At 39.7% G+C, this 22,709-nt stretch overlaps 1 protein-coding gene across 1 annotated transcript in view; it reads left to right on the top strand.

Annotated features, from left to right (window-relative positions):
- The window catches only part of LOC143768975 (uncharacterized), a 49,670-nt gene that overhangs the window by 22,350 nt on the left and 4,611 nt on the right, over positions 1–22,709 (top strand). The window contains exons 3-4 of the mRNA XM_077257585.1: positions 19,628–19,894; positions 21,110–21,307. Coding sequence (XP_077113700.1) covers positions 19,628–19,894; positions 21,110–21,307 — 465 coding nt within the window. The remainder of the gene's footprint in view (positions 1–19,627; positions 19,895–21,109; positions 21,308–22,709) is intronic.

Consider the following 22,709-nt stretch of genomic DNA (forward strand, 5'->3'; position numbering starts at 1 on the left):
CCATCTTGCTATGCATGGCCCCCTCATCCCTATCATGGTATGCATTGCTCCCCATATCTCTATCAAGGTATGCTTGGCCCCCTCATCAGTATCCTAGTACGCATGGCCCCCTCATCCACATCCTGGTACGCATGGCCCCCTCATACCTATTTTGGTACACATGGCCTCCTCATTCCTATCCTGGTACGCATGGCCCCCTCATCACTATCATTGTATGAATGGCCCCCATACCCATCAGGGTATGCATGGCCCCATCCGAAAAACATTAAAAAAACATGAACCATCCTACTTACCTTCCCGGCACGCCCTCGCAGCGTCCTGTTGTGATGTCAGCAGCTGATTATGCATGTAAGCAGGGCATCGCAGTGAAGTCATGCTCTGCTTGCAAGCAGAGGACCGCTGCTGAAATACTCATTGCTCCCCACGCCAGGACAATGGCCATGTGGAGCAGTGAATATTCATTGCTCTTTAATAATGGCCACAGTAACCTCAGCCATCGGCTTCCTGCAGCTGCTGGGCTATCACGTGTGCCAGCTACTAAAGGGAATGAATATTCACTGCTGTCTACTCCCATGGGGGTGGAGAACAGTAAATATTCATTCTCTTTAATAGTGGGCTCAAGTAATCGCCTGGCGGCTGCAGGTGGCTGCCTGCTGGGACTACTGTGCCCGCTATTACGTCAATGAATATTCACTGCTCCCCACACCTATGGGAGTGGAAAGCAGTGAATATTCATTCCCTTAAGTAGCGAACACACTTCAGAGCCTAGCAGCTGCAGGAAACCTTGAGAAGCGGCTAACAGCATGTCTGCTATTAAAGAAAAATTAATACTCACTGCTCTCCACTTTCATGGGGATGGAGAGCAGTGAATATTCACTTCTCTTAAGCAGCGGGCACAGGTATTAGCCACAGAGGCCGGCTCCTGCCTCCTGTGACCCATCGCTCTGCTGCTGTCGTTCCCCCACCTCCCCATCCACAATAGATACATCCGGATTCTTTGGTTTTTCTGTAGTTTTTTGCACTGTACAAACAGGAACATGCCTCGCCTTTTTGGTCTAGGCATTTCATCTACCGCAGATGAAATAAATCTTGAACACATCACTAATTTTCTAAGTACCGTATATGCTTGAGTATAAGCTGACCCGAGTATAAGCTGAGACCCCTATTTTTGCCACAAAAAATGGGAAAACTTAATGACTCAAGTATAAGCCTAGGGTGGAAAATGCAGCAGCTACCGGTAAATGTCAAAAATAAAAATAGATACCAATAAAAGTAAAATTAATTGAGACATCAGTAGGTTAAGTGTTTTTGAATATCCATATTGAATCAGGAGCCCCATATAATGCTCCATACAGTTCATGATGGGCCCCATAAGATGCTCCATCCAAAATATGCCCCATATAATGCTCCATACAGTTTATGATGGGCCCCATAAGATGCTCCATATTAAAATATGCCCATATAATGCTGCACAAATGCTAATTATGGCCCCATAAGATGCTCCATAGAGATATTTGCCCCATATAATGCTGCACAAATGCTGATTATGGCCCCATAAGATGCTCCATAGACACATTTGCCCCATATAATGCTGCACAAATGAAGATTATAGCCCCATAAATGCTCCATAGACACATTTGCCTCGTATAATGCTCCACAAATGCTGATTATGGCCCCCATAAGATGTTCCATAAACACATTTGCCCCATATAATGCTCCACAAATGCTGATTATTATGGCCCCATAAGATGCTCCATAGAGATATTTGCCCCACATAATGCTGCACAAATACTGATTATGGCCCCATATGATGCTCCATAGAGATAATTTCCCCTTATAATGCTGCACATGGCCCCATAAGATGCTCCATAGAAATATTTGCCCCACATAATAATGCTGCACAAATGCTGATTATGGCCCCATAAGATGCTCCATAGACTATTATGCCCCATATGCTGTTGCTGCGATTAAAAAAAAATGACATACTCACCTCTCGTCGTTCAGGCCCCCGACACTTGCTATAGTCACCTGTCCGCTGTGTCTTCTGCGTCCTCTGCACTGACTGCTCAGGCAGAGGGCGGCGCGCACACTAATCGTGTCATCGCGCCCTCTGACCTGAGCGTCACTGCTGAGGACGTGGAAGATGGAGCGGCGCCGATGGTGGAACGTGGGGGTGAATATCGTGCACTGCCCCCATAATACTCACCTGCTCCTGGCGCGGTCCTTGCATGTCCCTGGTTCTCCGGGCGCTCACAGCTTCTTCCTGTATTGAGCGGTCACATGGTACCGCTCATTACGGTAATGAATATGCGGCTGCACCCCTATGGGAGTGGAGTCGGGTCCATATTCATTACTGTAATTACTTCATTACAGGTGAGTATAATTAGACAGCTGCCGCTCCCCCTCCACTACCAGCCCCTCGGAATGACTCAAGTATAAGCAGAGAGGGGCAATTTCAGCCAAAAAAATGGGCTGAAATTCTCTGCTTATACTCGAGTATATACGGTAAATATATTTCTAAAGGAGCTATTGACATGACGTTCTCACCAATTATCGATAGTAACCCATCCACTCTACACAGTAAGAGAAATCAAACCATAGATATCCATAGATTAAGTTATATGTAATAATGAGAAATGACACAGGGAAAAATTATTGAACACATGTAGAAAAAGAGGTGCAAAAAGCCGTGGAAAGTCAGGACACCAGCTGAAATCTATCAGTAATTAGAAAGCATTCCTTCCATTTAGTGAAAAATAATATCAGCTTGTTCAACTGATGGCCTATATAAACATGTCTCACTATCAAGGTGCCACACAAGAAATCTCATGATTGGTAAAATCAGTGAGCTATCTCAACAACTTTGCAACCTTATTGTTGGAAAACATAATGATGGCATTAGTTACAGAATAATTTGTAAACTACTGAAGGATCTGGTGCGCAATGTTAAGGGCCGTAATCCGGAGGTGGAAAGACATCATTTCAACATAATCTGGCCATGACCAGGTGCTCCCTGCAAGATTTTAGGCAGAGGAGTGAAAATAATTATCAGAAGCGTTATCCAACAGCCAAGGACAGTCTATGAAGAACTACAGAAAGATCTGAAATTAGCAGGTTCAATTGTTTCAAAGAAAAGAATTAGTAATGCATGTAACCTCCATGCACGCTCATCATGCAATATTCCATTGCTGAGCAAAAAGCATGTTCAAGCGTGTTTAAAGTTCCAACAACAATATTTAGACAAGTCTGTGAAATAGAGGGAAACTATAGTCAGGTTGTAGGAGACCAAAATTGAGCTCTTTAATACACAGCATGTTTGGAGCACAAAAACATCATACCAACAGTGAAATTTGGAGGTGGGAGGTGCATATGGCACTGGCAAACATAATATTGTTGAAGGATGGATGAATGGACAAATGTATTGAGGTATTCTTGATAAAAATCTGCTACTATCTACAAGGATGTTGAAGATGAAACAAGGGTGGACATTTCAGCAACACAATGATCCCAAACACACAGCCAAGGAAACTCTCAATTGGATTCAAAGTGAATAAAGCTGCTAGAATGGCTCAGCGAATCGTCTGATCTGAATACAATAGAACATTTATGGAAGGAACTAAAGCTCAGAGAGTTCATAGCGAGAGCCCATGGATCCTTCAGGATTTGAAGAGTGTTTGTGTGGAAGAATGGGTCAAAGTCACACCTGAGCAATGCATGCGACTAGTTTCTCCATACAAGAGGCGTCTTAAAGCTGTCATCACTAACAAAGGTTTTTTTACAACATAACAGTAAATAAATTTCAATACGTATGTTCAATACTACTTCCCTATATCATTTCTCATTATTACACATGACTTAATATATGGACTTCTGTGGTTTGATTTATTTGCCTATTTGGATTGGATGGGTTTGTTACTGACATCTGTTGAGAATTTCATGTCATTACCACCTTTATAAATATACTAGCTGAAGAGCCCGGCATTGCCTGGGCATAGTAAATATCTGTGATTAGTTATAGCACCTCACTTCTCTTATTTTCCCATCACGCCTCTCATTTTCTCCCTCACTCCTCTCATTCCCCCCTCACTCCTCTCATTCCCCCCTAACACTTGTCATTTTGAACTCACATCTGTCATTTTCCGATCACTCCACTATTTTCCCTCACTCCTCATTTTGCACTCACACCTGTTCATTTTCACCTCACATCCCTCATTTTCACCTCACACCTCTCATTTTCCCCTCAGTACATACATGTTTGTCATCTCCCTTATATATAGTATACACCTGTATGTCATCTCCTGTATATAGTATATACCTGTATGTCATCGCCCCTGTAAATAGTATATACCTGTATGTCATCTCCTGTATATAGTATATACCTGTATGTCATCGCCCCTGTAAATAGTTTATACCTGCTGTATGTCATCTCCTCCTGTATATTGTATATACTATATACCTATGTGTCATCTCCTCTTTTATATAGTATATACCTGTATGTCATCTCCTCCTGTATATAGTATATACCTGTAAGTCATCTCCTCCTGTATATAGTATATACCCATGTGTCATCTGCTCCTGTATTAAGTATATACCTGTGTGTCATCTCCTCCTGTATATAGTATATACCTGTGTGTCATCTCCTCCTGTATATAGTATATATCTGTGTGTCATCTCCTCCTGTATATAGTATATATCTGTGTGTCATCTCCCCTGTATATAGTATGTACCTGTATGTCATATCCTCCTGTATATAGTATGTACCTGTATGTCATCACCTCCTGTGTATAGTATATACCTGTGTGTCATCTCCTCCTGTATATAGTATATACCTGTGTGTCATCTCCCCTGTATATAGTATATACCTGTGTGTCATCTCCCCTGTATATAGTATATATGTGTGTGTCATCTCCCCTGTATATAGTATATACCTGTATGTCATCTCCTCCTGTATTAGACCTCGTTCACACGTTATTTGCACAGTATTTTTACCTCAGTATTTGTAAGTTAAATTGGCAGCCTGATAAATCTCCAGCCAACAGGAAGTCCTCCCCCCTGGCGGTATATATTAGCTCATACATACACATAATAGACAGGTCATGTGACTGACAGCTGCCGTATTTCCTATATGGTACAGTTGTTGCTCTTGTAGTTTGTCTGCTTATTAATCAGATTTTTTTTTTTGAAGGATAATACCAGACTTGTGTGTGTTTTAGGGCGAGTTTCATGTGTCAAGTGTCATGTTTGTCATCTCCCTTATATATAGTATACACCTGTATGTCATCTCCTGTATATAGTATATACCTGTATGTCATCGACCCTGTAAATAGTATATACCTGCTGTATGTCATCTCCTCCTGTATATTGTATATACTATATACCTATGTGTCATCTCCTCTTTTATATAGTATATACCTGTATGTCATCTCCTCCTGTATATAGTATATACGTGTGTCATCTCCTCCTGTATATAGTATATACCTGTAAGTCATCTCCTCCTGTATATAGTATATACCCGTGTGTCATCTGCTCCTGTATTAAGTATATACCTGTGTGTCATCTCCTCCTGTATATAGTATATACCTGTGTGTCATCTCCTCCTGTATATAGTATATACCTGTGTGTCATCTGCTCCTGTATATAGTATATATCTTTGTGTCATCTCCTCCTGTATATAGTAAATACGTGTGTCATCTCCCCGGTATATAGTATATACCTGTGTGTCATCTCCTCCTGTATATAGTATATATCTGTGTGTCATCTCCTCCTGTATATAGTATATATCTGTGTGTCATCTCCCCTGTATATAGTATGTACCTGTATGTCATATCCTCCTGTATATAGTATGTACCTGTATGTCATCACCTCCTGTGTATAGTATATACCTGTGTGTCATCTCCTCCTGTATATAGTATATACCTGTGTGTCATCTCCCCTGTATATAGTATATACCTGTGTGTCATCTCCCCTGTATATAGTATATATGTGTGTGTCATCTCCCCTGTATATAGTATATACCTGTATGTCATCTCCTCCTGTATTAGACCTCGTTCACACGTTATTTGCACAGTATTTTTACCTCAGTATTTGTAAGTTAAATTGGCAGCCTGATAAATCTCCAGCCAACAGGAAGTCCTCCCCCCTGGCGGTATATATTAGCTCATACATACACATAATAGACAGGTCATGTGACTGACAGCTGCCGTATTTCCTATATGGTACAGTTGTTGCTCTTGTAGTTTGTCTGCTTATTAATCAGATTTTTTTTTTTGAAGGATAATACCAGACTTGTGTGTGTTTTAGGGCGAGTTTCATGTGTCAAGTTGTGTGTGTTGAGTTGCGTGTGGCGACATGCATGTAGCGACTTTTGTGAGATGAGTTTTGTGTGGCGACATGCGTGTAGCAACTTTTTGTGTGTCGAGTTGCATGTGACAGGTTAGTGTAGCAAGTTGTGTGCAGCAAGTTTTGCGCATGGTGAGTTTTGCGCGTGGCGAGTTTTATGTGTGGTGCGTTGTGAGTATGTGCAAGTTTTGTGTGAGGCAACTTTTGCATGTGTTGCAACTTTTGTGCATGTGGCAATTTTTCCGCTTGTGCAAGTTTTGCGTGTGGCAAGTTTTCCATGAGGTGAGTTTTGCACGTGAGCCTAGGTTTGCATGTGGCAAGTTTTGCATGTGGCGAATTTTGCGAGTGGCGAGTTTTGAGCGGCGACTTTTGTGTTTCGACTTTTATGTGGCGAGGTTGGTGTGTGTGTGGTGAAATGTGCGCTGAGGGTGGTATATGTGTTCAAGCACGTGGTAGTGTGTGGCGCATTTTGTGTGTGTGTTCATATCCCCGTGTGTGGTGAGTATCCCATGTCGGGGTCCCACCTTAGCAACTGTACGGTATATACTCTTTGGCGCCATCGATCTCACTCTTTAAGTCCCCCTTCTTCACATCTGGCAGCTGTCAATTTGCCTCCAACACTTTTCCTTTCACTTTTTCCCCATTATATAGATAGGGGCAAAATTGTTTGGTGAATTGGAACGCGCAGGGTTAAAATTTTGCCTCACAACATAGCCTATGAGGCTCTCAGGGTCCAGACGTGTGACTGTGCAAAATTTTGTGGCTGTAGCTGCGACGGTGCAGATGCCAATCCCGGACATACATACTTACATACATACACACATTCAGCTTTATATATTAGATTTACTTAGAAAATTGGTGACATGTTCAATACTCATTCCATTTGCTGTATGTAACGTTCTATGGGCAGGTGTCTGAACAGTCTGGTCTGTATCCTGCTTTGCCCTTATCAACATTGAAGTAGTCTGGCACAAGGAAAGGTTCTAATACTAGAGATAGGATAGGACCGCCTCGATTGGGTACATTTTACCGTAGTGCAATTAATTTTACACTGCTATGATCAAAATAGTATTAACTAAGTACTCTATGTTATTTACATGTATTAACACTATTTACTTATTTACTTATTACAGGATGTATGCTCATTTTATTTTGTTTTTTCATTGGGCTTAGGCTGTACAACTAGTTCACATTGGTTGGATAACATATAATGTGCATCTGTTTGTTCAATTATTTTTCTTGATCCCGTTGTATTTAAGGAAAAAAGCTAATGCCTACTGCAGAGTTTTTCACACAAGTAGAAAATAAAATTGATTGACTCCATTAATATGTTATGTGTCTTTGGAAAAATGATTTGTCACAAAATATGTTAGTTTGCACCAAGCCATTCCCACACAGCTTCTTCCTCTCACTTCTCTTTCAATTGCTGAAAAGACAGAAAGTTAAAGGGGTTGCCACTACTGGACACCTCACTGACCTGCTAAAGTGCCCAAGATATAATGAAAAAACTCCACATACTCACCTCCTGGACAGGCACCACTTCAGCAATGTCAGTGCTATCTCTTCTGTCAGTCCCGTGACATCATTGTGACCACTGCAACGTTCACTAATCTGCCAGAATGGAATTTCTGAAAGGCTGTATTAGATCAGCCTCCACTGATTCCAGTGGTCATGTGAGGGCCACGTTTCCGGCAGTGAGTAAGGTATATGTTTATATACTGGCTGGATTTTTTTTCTTAAAAGGGTTGACCACTACTAGGACAACCCTTTCTTGAACTAAATGTTTGGCCCCGATAAAATAAAGATTATCACAACCATTTCAACACACAAATATTACAGAAACATTAAACCAAGAATAGAAGCAGTATATCATTCTATTTATGCATTTCATTAACCTTCATCTCAGACAGACCTTGAACTTCTTATCAAGCAATAATTACAAGCAAATGAGTATGAATTTCATACACTCATTGCAGAATATCATGGTATTCTCCAATTAACACACTCCTTTCCATAATCGCTGACATGAGTAATCACATTCCAGCATGATACTGTTGGCTGGACTATGAGTGATCATTCACTGTCCGTAAGCACCCTAATCTACTTATTTCATGTTGTAAGACTATCTTTTGGTGCCCTCTCTTTGTCATCTCATAGAAGGAAAAAGACACAACTACTCAGTTACAGACATCCATTCCCAACAACTGGAGTAAAATTCTTGGGAAGAAATGAACACAAACCTGATTTAGGACAGAAAGGACAAGAGCCTCATTTATGGTAAGAAACAAAGGTCTTACCTTGCTGGCTCTTTGCCCTTTCCATCCATGATCCTTCCCTTCAGTCCCTGTCCTCATCTTCTACATACTTCTACCACTGATTTAAAGCCTTTTTTTCTTATTTGCACTTTCTGTATATTCTTTAAAGCAAACCTGTCAGCAGGATTTTGTAAAGTAAACTACAGGCATTGTCAGGTTGGCAGTGTTAAACTGATTAAAATGATACCTGGGGTGGAGAAGCATGTCTTGTGGTTCTTGTGTAATCAGTGTTAAAAGTTTTCAGTTTATGATTTGTCCCTGCTTCGGGGCGGGCCTGTGGGCAGAGTCTTATCTTCCTGCTCTAAGCCACAGAAACCAAGGAAAGACTTGCCCACAGGCTGCCCCGAAACACCTCAAATAATGAGCAATCGGAGAACAGAATGCGCACTTGTTGTGAGCATAATGATTCTGGATTTTTTACACTGAGAATAGTATGGAGCACCCGCTAGCACCATGGGGTACTCGGTATTGGGTCCAGTGACACTTAAAGGGGTGGTCACAGTGGCAGTGACCAGGTTAGTGGTGTGGGTGGCAATGTTGCTAGTGGCAGGTAGTGGTGCAGAGTAGGTGATGCAGAAAGAAATGGAAGGACACAGCATGTTGCAGTTTTCACAGTTTTACTAACCCTTACAGTTCGGGCCCCCAGCTGGGGTGCTTTGTCCTCCGGGTAAGAAGTCTTGTCGGGCGACGTACACTCTGTCCCCTGGACCCTCTGTGTTCACCTTTTCGGTGAGTAGGTGCAATTGTGGCTGCTGTGCCTGCAATCACAGCAGCCTCCGGATTGTTAGCTGGAGCCTGAAGTTTTCCCACTAATTCAGGGGCCGGTCCCCTACTGCGGCCTGGTTCCTCCACTTCTGGATATGGTTCCCACAGGTGGCCTCCGCACTTTACATGTCCCTGGAACCCCTTCTTTCTGGGAGATTCTTCTCCCTTTCAATTCTCTTGCTCTTTCTCTGTCTGTCAGGCGCTGCAGACCTGTGTCTGTCCAGCTCCACTTCCTTTTTCCAACTCACCTCTGTCTCTAACTCCTCTTTCCTACCTTCCTCCACTCACACCTTCTACCTATTAACCCTCTTCAGCCTGGGATGAGACCATCCTCCCTTAGGTGCCCTGACTGGAGAAGTATGGTGTTGGATGCAGGTGTTAGAGTTCTGCACAAGGTTCCCTTCTTACCAGAGAGTTGGGATACTACATACCTGGCTGAGATGCAGTACTTCTGTGGCGTCTGGACCTTCAGGGGCGCCACAAGTACCTCTTACCATTTGCAAACAATGTAACTCATGTAGCCCCTCCCTGTTACCCAGGTCATGATGACTTTATTTATCATGTAACCATAACATGCTTTTGCAGAATCTTAAAGCAATGGCATATGAGATAAAAATTATGAAATCATTGATTATGAGACTATAAGGCTTGGTAATACAAAACAAAATGTAGAACAGAGAGGAAAAACATGAACCCATAACATTTTATACCGCACGAGAAACAACGTAAAAAATAAATAAAACCAATCCATGACCTGATGTTGATTTTTTTTATCCTGCCTTCCAAGAGGCTTGGCACACATTTAGCCTGTGCTCTAAGCTGAGTGTTTACATCGGTGGGTCTCAGTGTAAATCTCTGAAATACGTGATTCAGACGGAATGCCAGACAGAAGATTCCCAATAATGAGGCAGATGGAGACATTGTAGACTCTGTCTTGACTATGACCAATCCGTGTCCATCTTATTAAGCATGCATAAAAGCGTGGTCGACCATAGTTTTGTGCACCGCTGAAAAGGACACTGCTGAACAGAAGCCAAGTGGAGTCCAGAGTGACATTGCTGCTTCTTTATAGTGAATGGATCCCTCGGGGTTTCATATGAATCACGACATTTGGAGTGTTAGATGGAAAACCTGATGTACGTGCTCAGCGTAGAGCACAGGATAAATGGGATCCACAACTTTATGTAAAACGTTCCCAATATAAGCGTCAACTCAATCCACAAAAAAAAACAAATCTCCACTCGTGTCCATTATCTGTTAACGGAAATATAGGGTCTTCCATGTTACCAGTAGCTCAAAGGCTCTTGAAAACCTAAATGACTACCCCCTCCCAAAAAAATGCAATCCAGCAAAATCTACGCTCCCAAAAAAATGTCTCCTTCCCTTCTGAGCTCCACAGTGTGCCTAAACCACATCTAGTGTCCACATGTTTGTCATCTCTGTAGCAATGAGAGCCCACTTAATTTACAGGATGCGTACCTCCAGAAGCACAAACTGGGAAATGTACTGGGCACTACATGGCAGATTTACAATGTTTACTCAGCAACATCCATTGTTCCTTATTCCTGGAAAAGAGTCAAAATTGTTACTGCACCTGTAGAGAAATTCCCAGACAGGTGTAATTTCCAATATGCGATCACTTTAGGGGGGATTCTGCTCTTCTGGCACTTAGGTGTTCTGTATATGGAGTTCACACACTATTCTATTCTTCAAAAATGTGGTTTACGAGAGTCAAATAGCTTTCCTTCTCTCCCAAGTCTTGCTGTATGGCTAAGAAGTACTATACAGCCACATATAGGGTATTGCCACATTCAGCAAAAATTGTGTGGCACATTTTGTTACTATTTTACCCATTTTCAGTTGTGAAAGTGTAAAATCTGGGGTTAAACAATTTTTTTGTGGTAAATATGTAATTATATTTTCTTCACTGCCCAATGGTATAAAATTCTGTGACATACCTATGATGTCTATATGATCACTACACCCCTAGATGAATTCATTGAGAGGTTTAGTTTGTAAAATGGGGTCACTTATGTAGTGCTTCTGCTGTTCTGGCACCTCAGGGGCTCTGCCAATGTGACATGGCATCGTCAAACCATTCCAGCAAAATCTGCAGCACAATATGGCTCCTTCCCCTCTGAGCTTTGTACGGTGCCTCAAAAGTAGTTTTCAGCCACTAATGGGGTATTGTCATACTCAAGAGAAAATGAACACTATAATTTGTTATGCAATTTCTTCTATTTCACCTTTTGAAAATCAAAAACTTGGTTCAAAACATTTTAGTGAAAAAAATAGTAATTTTTCAATTACTCAGCCCAATGTTATACAATTCTGTGAATTGCCTGAGAGTTAATCATACTCCCATAGATTCATTACTCGAGAGGTATAGTTTCCAAAATGGTGTTGTTAGAGGAGGGATTTCTAGCCTTCTCAGGTGTTCTGTCCTAGGTACCCAAGCGATGAAGCAATAATCAGAGAGACACACTGCTCGTTGTCTTTCCAAATAGTCTCTGTTTGTAAAGGGGGGAGTTAGGGTGTTCTTTTATAGTACAAGATCAAAGGGAAATGAGGTATTACACAATAATCTGGCAGAAATATGAGTTATACAATGGGTTGTCAAAAACATCCTGGGATATGAGATAAATTACATGAGAAAATGTGGGGGTACTTTCAGCATGTCAATGTGTTCTGGTTAAAAAGTTAAAGTTCTCAAGAAAACCAGGCTGAACAAATAGAATTTCTGGGTGGTTACAAACCATATTGAAAACAACAACATGTCGTGGACAATTTCTGGGAATCTAAAACTGACCACCGGCCATGTGGATGTCGGCATGTAGACAGATGATAACTGGAACATAGGCCATTCTTGCATAATGCTATTTTCTTCTATCTTATTCAGAATAGAAATTAACCACTTCTTTCACAGTGTCACTCATATTTTTTTGTTCTTTTTGGCATGTCAGGGGATCTTCAAATGTGACATGGCGTCCCCAATCTATTTCATCCAAAATTGCTTTTCTTCCTTTCCGAGCCATGCGCTCAAACAGTAATTTTTCACTACATATAGGGTATCGGCATACAAGAAATTGTATGGTCCATTTTCTCCTGTTACCCTTGTGACAATTACAAATTTGGACATGTTCTTTTTAATTTAAGTGGTGAAAAAAAATCCAAAGTTTCTAAAAAAAAAAAAAAAAAAGTAGCCATTTTCCGAGAACCGTAACGTCTCCACATTTTTCATGATCTTGGACTGGGTGAGGGCTTCATTTTAGCGGGCTAAGCTAATGTTTTTATTGATACCATTTTGATGAAGATATGGTCTTTTGATCGCCCAGTATTGCATTGCAATGTTGCAGCAACCAAAAAAAAGTAATTCTGGCATTTTGATATTTTATCATTATGCTGTTTACCGATCGGATTAATTCTTTGTATATCTTAATAGATCGGGTGATTCTGAACTCGGCGATACCAAATATGTATATTTTTTATTGATTTATTTTGAATGGGACGAATTGAGGGGATTTGAATGTTTATATTTTTTTAATTTTTTTAAATATTTTTCAAAACTTTTTTTTCTACTTTATATTTGCTTCAATATTCACCATGGGAGACTAGAAGCTGCGATCATAAAAAATGCTCAGTCTCTACGAGCGCAGACCGCTGGGCGGCAATGACAACCACAGGAGTCTGCTGCAGATCCCAGGTTATCAAGCCATCGGTGACCCACGGTCATGTGACACGGATGCCAATGGGCGAGATTAGTGATGTGCTTCCGTCACGTTCATGTTAAATGCTGCTATCAGAAATTGACAGCGGCATTTAACATGTTAACAGAAGCGGGTGGATTGCGATTCCACCTGCGGCTGTTGGGAGCACATGTCAGCTGATGAAATCAGCTGACATCTGCTGCAAAAGTTGTGGGCTCATTGCCTGAACGCGCAGCAAACAGGGTAGACCATCTTAGACGTAACTATACGTCTAAGGTGGTAAAGGGGTTAAAGTTCCAATACTAGCCTACCAAGACTCTCTGGGGAAAATTTTCGTACAGAATGAGAGAGTATGAAACAAAGGCTTATGTACGGTGTGTTTTTTTCCTTTTCTGTAGCTCTCCATCTTTGAAAATGTTCCCCTTTTAATGTCCCAGAAGGTGTTTTGGGGATCTAAGCAATGACTACAAAAAATTTTGGAGCAGCCCTAACTCCAGTTCCTGGGATACAGTTTACGACTAGTGAGAACAGAAGAAATACATGGGGCTTTTGATTTCCAACAATATTCAGGGCTTACCTGAGAGTCTTTTTATTTTATATCCTACATGAATATAACTGTTTTGCATATAACTTGTGACTCTTTATTCATGATCGAAAATAGCAGAATGCTTTGCATAAGAAAACACATTCCTTGTGAGCCAGCTTAGTTGCACCCCTCAATAGTTTGTTGTTTCAATGTGTTTTCCTAAGAGCTAACACACCCTGTAAGATTTGGCAGGTTTGAAATCTCTTCCTTACTCTAACACTGTCAAATTATTTATATTTTTGTGATTAAACCTAAAATTTGCGAATAATCTCTTATTTAATAATCCAAACTAAAGTTGATCACTTATTTTTTTAAAGACCAGGTAGACATTGGAAATTAATTTATTTTTATTGTTCCCTTGTTTCCTAAATGTAAAATTAAAAAAAATCTTTAAGGCTGGGTTCTAACCTGCCTTTGGGAGTTTCGTTTGTCTGTTTTGTTGCAGGGGATTCATGTGATTTGAGACCATCCAGCTGTCATACAACAAGTGCATGATAATTAGGATAAACTTTCAAACAAGAGAAGGAACATAATGTCCTATAATTGTGTAGTAGCCTTAGTTTAAAATATGGCTTTTCTAGTTTTGTCAATTTTACAAAAGTTGTATTTTGCCACTGAATGAATCATTTATATTCCCTGGAAAAACTCTTTAAGGATATCCTCAAATCAAAATAGTTTTGGTGTGCTGTCCGTGTAGCAATGAACGGCACACGTACAACAGACAGACGAACAAAAGTCAATGTGATAGTGATCTTTTGATTTTTCAGCATTCATTAGTCTCATCCATTGATTAATTCTTAAGGGATTCGTGACAACTCTGGGTCTGCTGAAACTTAAATGTTGTTTTTTTCCCTTTGGTCCAGCAAGAGTTAATGTCATTCTTTTGCTGGCAGTGTCTTTTATGCTGGTCAGCAGATGTTGGTTGGTAACCACTCCCACCTCCCTTTAGATAGTCCCATGACCCATCAGCTGATCATCAGTTATAGAGTTACTTCTATGCAGACCAGCTAGGTGTGTGAAGCTCTCCTGTGACTGTGGTGTTGATGCTGTTGGAGTTCTGTTTTCCTGGTGCCATTTACTCTGCTGCTCTGGAGCTTAGCAGCAGATTCTGAGCTGAGTAGTTTGCTTTTTGTCTGTCCCTTGTTTGTCCGTTTCCCTGTATAATATCATCTGTAGTGATGAGGCTAGCTTCCTTGCAGGCCAGTGCACTAGCCAGGATTTTTAGAGGTGACAGTCAAGGACTAAGCACGTGATGGCGGTGAGGGGAAGGACACGCATAGGGCATTAGGGAAGCTTAGGGACAGGCGCAGGTTGGTGTCCGATGCCCTGCTTCTGAGCATTAGGGCCTTCCTCCCCTTTTTTCCATCCCGTTGCACTTATATGCTGTGTCGCCTGCCGGACATACCCATGTCCGAACATGACAGCTATTATTGATAGAATATTGCTTTTGAACTCATATCTGAGGACAAGCACGTAGAGATGCAAACAGACCTAGTCATGCCTTGACCGGACTGGAATGAGAAGTGATATTTTTGTGTGAACTTGGTCTAAGGCCTCATTCAGCTGTCAGTTTTTCACATAAGAGTACTATACATGCTTTTCACAGATAGAACTCATACCCATTATAATCTATGGGTCTATTCCCATGTCCTTGTTTTTTTTCAGACCGAGTGGTCTGCATAAAAAAAAAGAGACATCTCAAATTTTGATCCTAGTCAAGAATTAAACTCGCCAATGCAAGTCTATGGGTCCCTGAAAATCATGGCTAGCACTGGGATGCCATCCATGTGCAATCCTTATACTGTCCTTTTTAACATTGTGATGGATAGGAGAGGCTTTGAAACATGAAACACCGATGGTGAAATCTTAAACTATTACTGAACACTGATGAAATTCTGATCCACAACACTGATGAAAATCAGTTTGTTTTTTGCTGACAAGAAAAAATGCTGCTGTCAGAATGAAGTCTAAGGATAAGAATATAGGATTTCACAGATGATTTCACGCTCATAAAAGTAGAGAATATAAATCATAGGGGTGAGTAGAACACTTATAGAAGCACTCCCATGAATTGTTTGTGTAATTAAATGTGTGCATACAGTCATGGCCAAAAGTGTTGTCTCCCATGAAATTGCTCCTGAAAATTACAGTAAGTATTTCTCAAAGAAAAGTTTTGCAATTACACATTTCACTATACACATTTCCTTTCTGTATATTGGAACAACATGAAAAAAACAGAGAAAATAAGGCAAATTGGATGTCATTTCATTAAAAAAAATGGTCAAGACAAAATTGTTGGTACCTTTCCTGAATTGAGGGTAAACAATTTTGTTTCAGGCATGTGATGCTCATTCAAACTCACCTGTAGCTAGTAATAGGTGTGGGCTATTTGAAAATCACGCCTGAAACCAGATATAAAGGGGAGAAGTTAACTTAATCTTTGCACTGTGCCTGTGTGTGCCACACTAAGCATGGAAAGCAGAAAGAGAACTTTCAGAGGACTTGAGAACCAAAATTGTTGAAAAATATCAACAATCTCAAGGTTACAAGTCCATCTCCAGAGATCTTGATTTTCCTTTGCCCATGGTGTGCAACATAATCAAGCAGTTTACAACCCATGGCACTGTAGCTACCTCCCTTGACGGCAGATGAAAATTAAAGAAAGGTTGTAATGAAGGATAGTCCAGATGATGCATAAGCATCCCAAATCAAGATCCAAAGAAATTCAAGCTGTCCTGCAGGCTGAGGGTGCATCAGTGTCAGAGCGAACTATCCATCGACATTTGAATTAAATGAAACACTATGGCAAGAGACCCAGCAGGACCCGACTGCTGACACAGAGGCATAAAAAAGCTAGACTGCAGTTTGCCAAAATGTACGTGAGTAAGCCTAAACACTTCTGGCAAAGTGTCTTGCGGACAGATGACACCGAGACAGAGCTTTTTGGTGAAGCATATCATTCTACTGTTTACCAAAAACAGAATGAGGCCTACAAAGAATAGAACACAGTACCTGCAGTCAAATATGGTGGAGGTTTAATGATGTTTTGAGGTTGTTTTGCTGCCTCTGGCACTGGGTGCCTTGACTGTGTGCAAGGCATCATGAAATTTTAAGATTACTAATTGATTTTGAGTTGCAATGTAGTGCCCAGTGTCAGAAACCTGAATTTGCGTTTATGTCATTAGTATTTCAGCATTACAATGACTCCAAACATACTTCAACACTGGAGAGTCCCAAAGTATCCAGCAATGAGTCAGTATCTAAGTCCAAATGAACACCTATGGAAAGATCTTAAAATTACTCTTGGGAGAAGGCTCTCTTCAAATATGAGAGACCTTTAGCAGTTTGCAAAAGAAGCGTGGTCCAAAATTCTGGTTGAGAGTTGTAAGAAGCTTGATGATGGTTACAGGAAGTGATTGATTGCAGTGTCCGTAATTTGTCTCTGAAGTGATTGATTGCAGTTATTTATTCCAAAGGGTGTGCAACCAAATATTAAGTTGATAGTACAAACAATTTTGGCCAACTCATTTTTGGGGTTTTGTGCGAAATTATGTCTAATTTGCCTTTTTTTTCTCTGTTTTTTTTTGTGTTGTTATAAACATTTATTTCATTTGTGTGTTTTCTAACGAAACATGAGTAATTGCAATAATTTTCTGGCGAGAAATACTTTATTTTCTGAAACAATTTCTAGGGTGTCAACACTTTGGCCATGACTGTATGTGTATGTAATGTAGTGCGAGTGTATTAATATTCTCTCCTACCCCTGCTTTCTCTGTCCAGCACTGTCCCACTCCTCTTCTCAGTGACATCACCGCAATTCATACTAGCCAGCTCTGTGAGCTGAAAACCTCTTACAAGTTAAGACTACGAAACCTTGTTCTGAAGCTCCATAGGTTTACATTGTAAAAGTCACTTGCGGACCACGCAGAGCGCAGCATGACATGGACAGACTGAACAGCGGTGACCTCACTGAGAAGTGAAGCAGAACGGACAATGGAATGAATCCCAGAGGAAATGACGGTAGGTGAGTATATTTATACACTCACACTACACACCATTCACATACACACATAAAATGTAAAAAAATATACATTGAAGTGCTCCTTTAACAAAATAATTATTCATTTAAGTTTTATTAACTTGACATCCATGAAAAACAAGATAAAATTACATGAGGTTTAAATGCATAAATGGAAGGTTAGGCACCTCATCTTGAGTAACACAACTATGTACTAAACAGTAGAACACTTCGTAAAGCTACCGCTGCAATAAACGTGGTGTTATCGGTGGACAGTAAACTCAAGTTTTGTATTCCAAAGCTCCTATGAAGGTAAATAAAATCATGGGATTGGTGGCATAATTAATGTCCTACGGGCATGCAGAATTTTTAATAAAGAACAATTAAAAATACTAATATCTGATAGAGCTGGGACTATTCACTCCATAGAAAGTTGACGTGATGAAGATGATGTATTCCTATAAATCCCTATTGAATCCTTATCCTATTGTGAAAAAACTCAGAATCCTCTAATCAAAAAGTAACATGAAACTAGACATACCCAACAACCTAATCTCTGAATTACAAGCCAAAAATTAATTAAAGACAACTGGTAGCCAACCAAATTAACAGGCTTGAGTCTAATCTGTATGAGGACTGTTATCCATACATGCACAGCTTTAGCCGTGACTGATTAGATGCACACTTTTCTGTAACAAAAGGCATAGGTATCTCTAATCTATCTATCTATGGATAGTACAACTGAAGAGGTGATGAAACATGATCAGCTATTATAAAGAGAAAAGTTCCATCAGCTCAACACAGCTTGTACATGGCCACTTTCCTCGTGCCAATTGATCCAAAACACCATAACAAACAATATTTCGAAAGAAAATACATTATTTATAATTTAATTTGCAGTGCATTAAAAACATGTGCAAAGTTAGTATAAAGAGAAGAAAACTCATTAGGCCGAAGCATTTCTGACCATATAGTCCTTAGTGGGCTATCGGGTAGGACAATACGAAATGCATCAGTTTGAAGCGTTTTCTTCGCTCTATACCAACTTTGCAGATGTTTTTTAATGCACTACTAGTGAAATAATAGAGAATGGATTTTCTTATGGAATATTGTGCTGGAATTTTGGATGACTGATCAGTGAGTATGAAATGCTTACACTGTACAGTAGTCACCTATTATCTTTTCACCTATCCCGTCTTCTCGGTTTAGCTTTGGTGATAAGAAGAAGCTTTTATTTGTAATAAGGATTACAAGAATGTCTTCTGAAGATAGCCTGCGTCTGACCAGATTCTTCACTTGTCTAGATGAAAGAATGTTGAATCATAATCGCAGATTGAGATTCTTTACTGTAAGAGCAGTGAGACTATGCAACTCTCTGCCACATCATGTTGTGATGGTTGTTTCACTCAAAAAGTACAAGGAAGACCTGGATACTTTTCTTGAAAAAATGTAACATCAAAGATCATGGGTACTAGATTCTGCAATGTGACATTGATCCAGGGAGCTAGTTTGATGTATGTGGAGTCTTGAATTATTGTTATTATACAAATTATTGCCCTAATATGGGGCAAGTAGCATCTGCCTCATGGGGTTTTTGCCTTCCTCTTTCTCAATAGACTTGCTACTTCTTTCAACCTTAAACTATGAAACTATTAAATAATAGCCACTGTATAAGAATGTACTTTTTGTATTATGTGGCATTGCCTTAAAGATTTAATTCCCCAAAGTTACATTTAAAGTTCTTGGATTACCCCTGTTAATGATTTAAGTAATGTAAGATCCTATCGAAATCACGAACGTCTTTTTATGCCAAGAAGGATTTAATGAATTTACAATTTTTCGTCTCTGCCTTTATAACCATGCATTTATTTATTTTTTATTATCTTATTTGTTACAGGTTCCCTATCTAAACCAATAATAGAGTGCAGCCTTCTTGCCAACAATACAATGCATATAACTTGTTTCTCTGAATCTGGACCTCTGCCCATCACCTACCAACTATTCTTATCTGACAAAATGGAAGAGAAGAAAGTTCTAAATAAATCAGAACCTGCAAAATTCATCATTAACATGAGTCCTGTTTCTGGAGCAGAACTCTATTTCAACTGCACAGCAATAAGTCCAACCGGAGAAAAGTCAAGTAACAATCTGACGCTAAGAATGGGTACATAATGCAATATCTTTTTTTTATTTGTGTGTAAAGAAGATGATGTCACATTCTGGATGCGGTGGAAGTCTTCTAGTGGCCAGTAGCTGTAGGCTACCAATAACCTCATCACAAGACTCAGTCCTACGTAGGTCTTATGCCATTTAATGTTTATTTCAAGTTGACATGCATTATACAACCAAAATTCACAAAATTTGCTATAGGAAAGATATATATCTTGGTACCAGTAGCCAGAGGATAGAAAAATATCAACCACTGAGGACTCTCAATTCTATATATTTTTCAAAATTTGCTAAACATATAACTCCAAAATATGGATGTAGTTTATGATGTTACACCAGTCTATACATAAGCGTAGATATTCACTTTCATTGTTCTCGTCCATCATATAATTATAGGAACAGAAACTACAAAGGTGCCAAATCTGTCAAACTGAAGAAACCAACAGCCCCCATCAGCCACAGGGTCAAGTTCCCAGGATATGTTTTTGATGCTGTGTAAAAAAAACCTCAGTGTCTTACTATTCCAGAAAAGTGGATGGGATTTATAGAAATCTCGTACCCACTGTTTTTATTTTCTGCAGCGTTAACGGACTAGTTGTTTGTGTTTGAAATCCACAACATGTCAATTTCTCTTGTGGATGCGGAGTTTTATGTGTGGATGTTCCCCATAGAATTGCATCAGATGAAGACAATTCACAGATAAAAAAATGTATATAATCCACACGTCTGTATAAAGTTTTATCAAAGCCAAATAACAGAAAGTATAAAAACAACAAAGCATGACATACCAAAAGGAGAGAGAAAGTACTGTGCCAAAAACTAGAGAAAAATACATTTACACACTCAAAACACAATGAAAAAATACAAGTAACCTAGCTTAACTATAGATGCAGAAATGCTGCAGAAAACTCTGCAACATCATAAACTGACCATATACTCAATCATGAGAACATAGCCTGATGGGGTCTATTGGAATCTATCATGGTGTCCGTTCAGAAACTGGAAAAATAGAGTACCCTGGTGCACCATTTTGTTTGGAAGTTCTGACGGAACTGTGACCGAGCCTTGGATGCGGATGTCCCTTCCTCTGGATGCAAGTGCAGAACAAGGCTTTTCTAGAGAAAAATCATTAGTTACCGCTCTAAAGAAAACAAAGTGATTGAAGAGCGTTTAACAGTTGCTAATTGTGTTCCTTCACTCTTTCTCCCAGATAATACTCCAGTCATAGCAGAGGAGGCCAAGATAGATCATAAAGACAAGGATACAGGACCTGAGTATCTCATCCCCCTAGAACATATCCTGACGTCAGTGACCTCAGAAGTTCTAAAGTGGAACAAGTTGCTGCTGATCACCTGTGGCTCCATATTCCTAATACTCTTGGTCATTATCGTCACCATTTCATATTTACGTGAGTCTCGAACTTATTATGTTGCATCCAAAACTATATAGACAAAAGTGTGCTACGTGCTACTGTACTGTGTTGTAGGATGCTAAAAGGACATACAGTAGATCTGTTCCAGTACTTTTGGGGCAGTATAATACTACTGTAGAGGAATAATATCTACTTAGTGTATCCCATGAAGCATAAATGACCGGAGTGAACTTTTACTCTAATCTGCTCTGTTGAGAAGACTCCTGTTACTGTAAAAGAGTATTATTTATAATAGATAGAAGAACTGTAGGGAAAGTATGAAAAAAGGTCCAACAGTGATAGTTATTAACCCTTTTAATAAGCAGAAAATGTTTTTATTTTTGCACTTTTCTTTTTTCCTACCCTTGTTCCAAATGTTATAACTTTTATATTTCTCTGTGCACATAGCCATTTCAGGGCTTATTTTGTTGGGGGGGTGGGGGGTGGAGTTGTAGTTTTAATAACACCACTTATTTTACCGTCCAATGTACTGGAAAATGGGAAAAAAATTCCAAGTGCGGTGAAATTATGAAAAAAAAGCTATTTTATGGCAACAGATCAACATGATTACAGCAATGCCAGTTTTTTTTATTATTTAAGTTATGAAAAACAATTCAGAAATTTGACAAAAAAAACCCAAACACCTTTTTTTTTCTTCCCCTAATAGCATTTTTGGGGTGGGGAGCAGTAGGGAGGTAAAGTGTTAAAAGTGAAAAAATGCAAATCTTTTGTTTGGGATTTTATTTGACATTTAGAGTGCTTTTTTGTATTTTTGGGAGGAAGTGTGGTTCCCCTTATTTTTCATAACCAGCCAAGGTAAAGCAGACAGCTGCAAGCTGATATTACCAAGTTGGGAAGGTCTCTGGTTATTGGGCCCTTCCCAGCCTAAAAATACCAGCCTGCAGCCACTACAGAATAATGAATAGTAATAGAATATGCTAAGATATCAATACAGAAAAAAACAGACATGCAGATCAAGGCATAAGAGGCCACTTAGATACAGTATTTTTTACTGGACTGGAGCTAAATTACTGTAAAAAAGTGATTTGCAAAGTTAAGTAACTATCAATGATGGTTAGAATTAGCAAAAAAGAAAAACAATTGGTAGTTAAGTTACTCTAGAAATAAAAAGAACAGCTACACATAGGTTAAATTTATATGCCATAAAAAGCCTGAAGACCCAAACAAGGCAGAAAATTCTAGAGCGACATTAGTGTTACCAGGTGGTAAAAGGCAACATATAATAATAGTAGTTACATGAATAGTAACAGTAACAGTAATGCCCTGCACTTATCAAAAGTGGGGTCACTATGAGTAAATGTTAAATGAAATCTGTCGGTAGGATCAACCTTCCTACGCCGTCTATATGGGTATGTAGGTCATAGGAAGCTGGACAAAA

The sequence above is a fragment of the Ranitomeya variabilis genome, chromosome 4 (assembly GCF_051348905.1).
Source record: "Ranitomeya variabilis isolate aRanVar5 chromosome 4, aRanVar5.hap1, whole genome shotgun sequence".
Classification (NCBI taxonomy): domain Eukaryota; kingdom Metazoa; phylum Chordata; class Amphibia; order Anura; family Dendrobatidae; genus Ranitomeya; species Ranitomeya variabilis.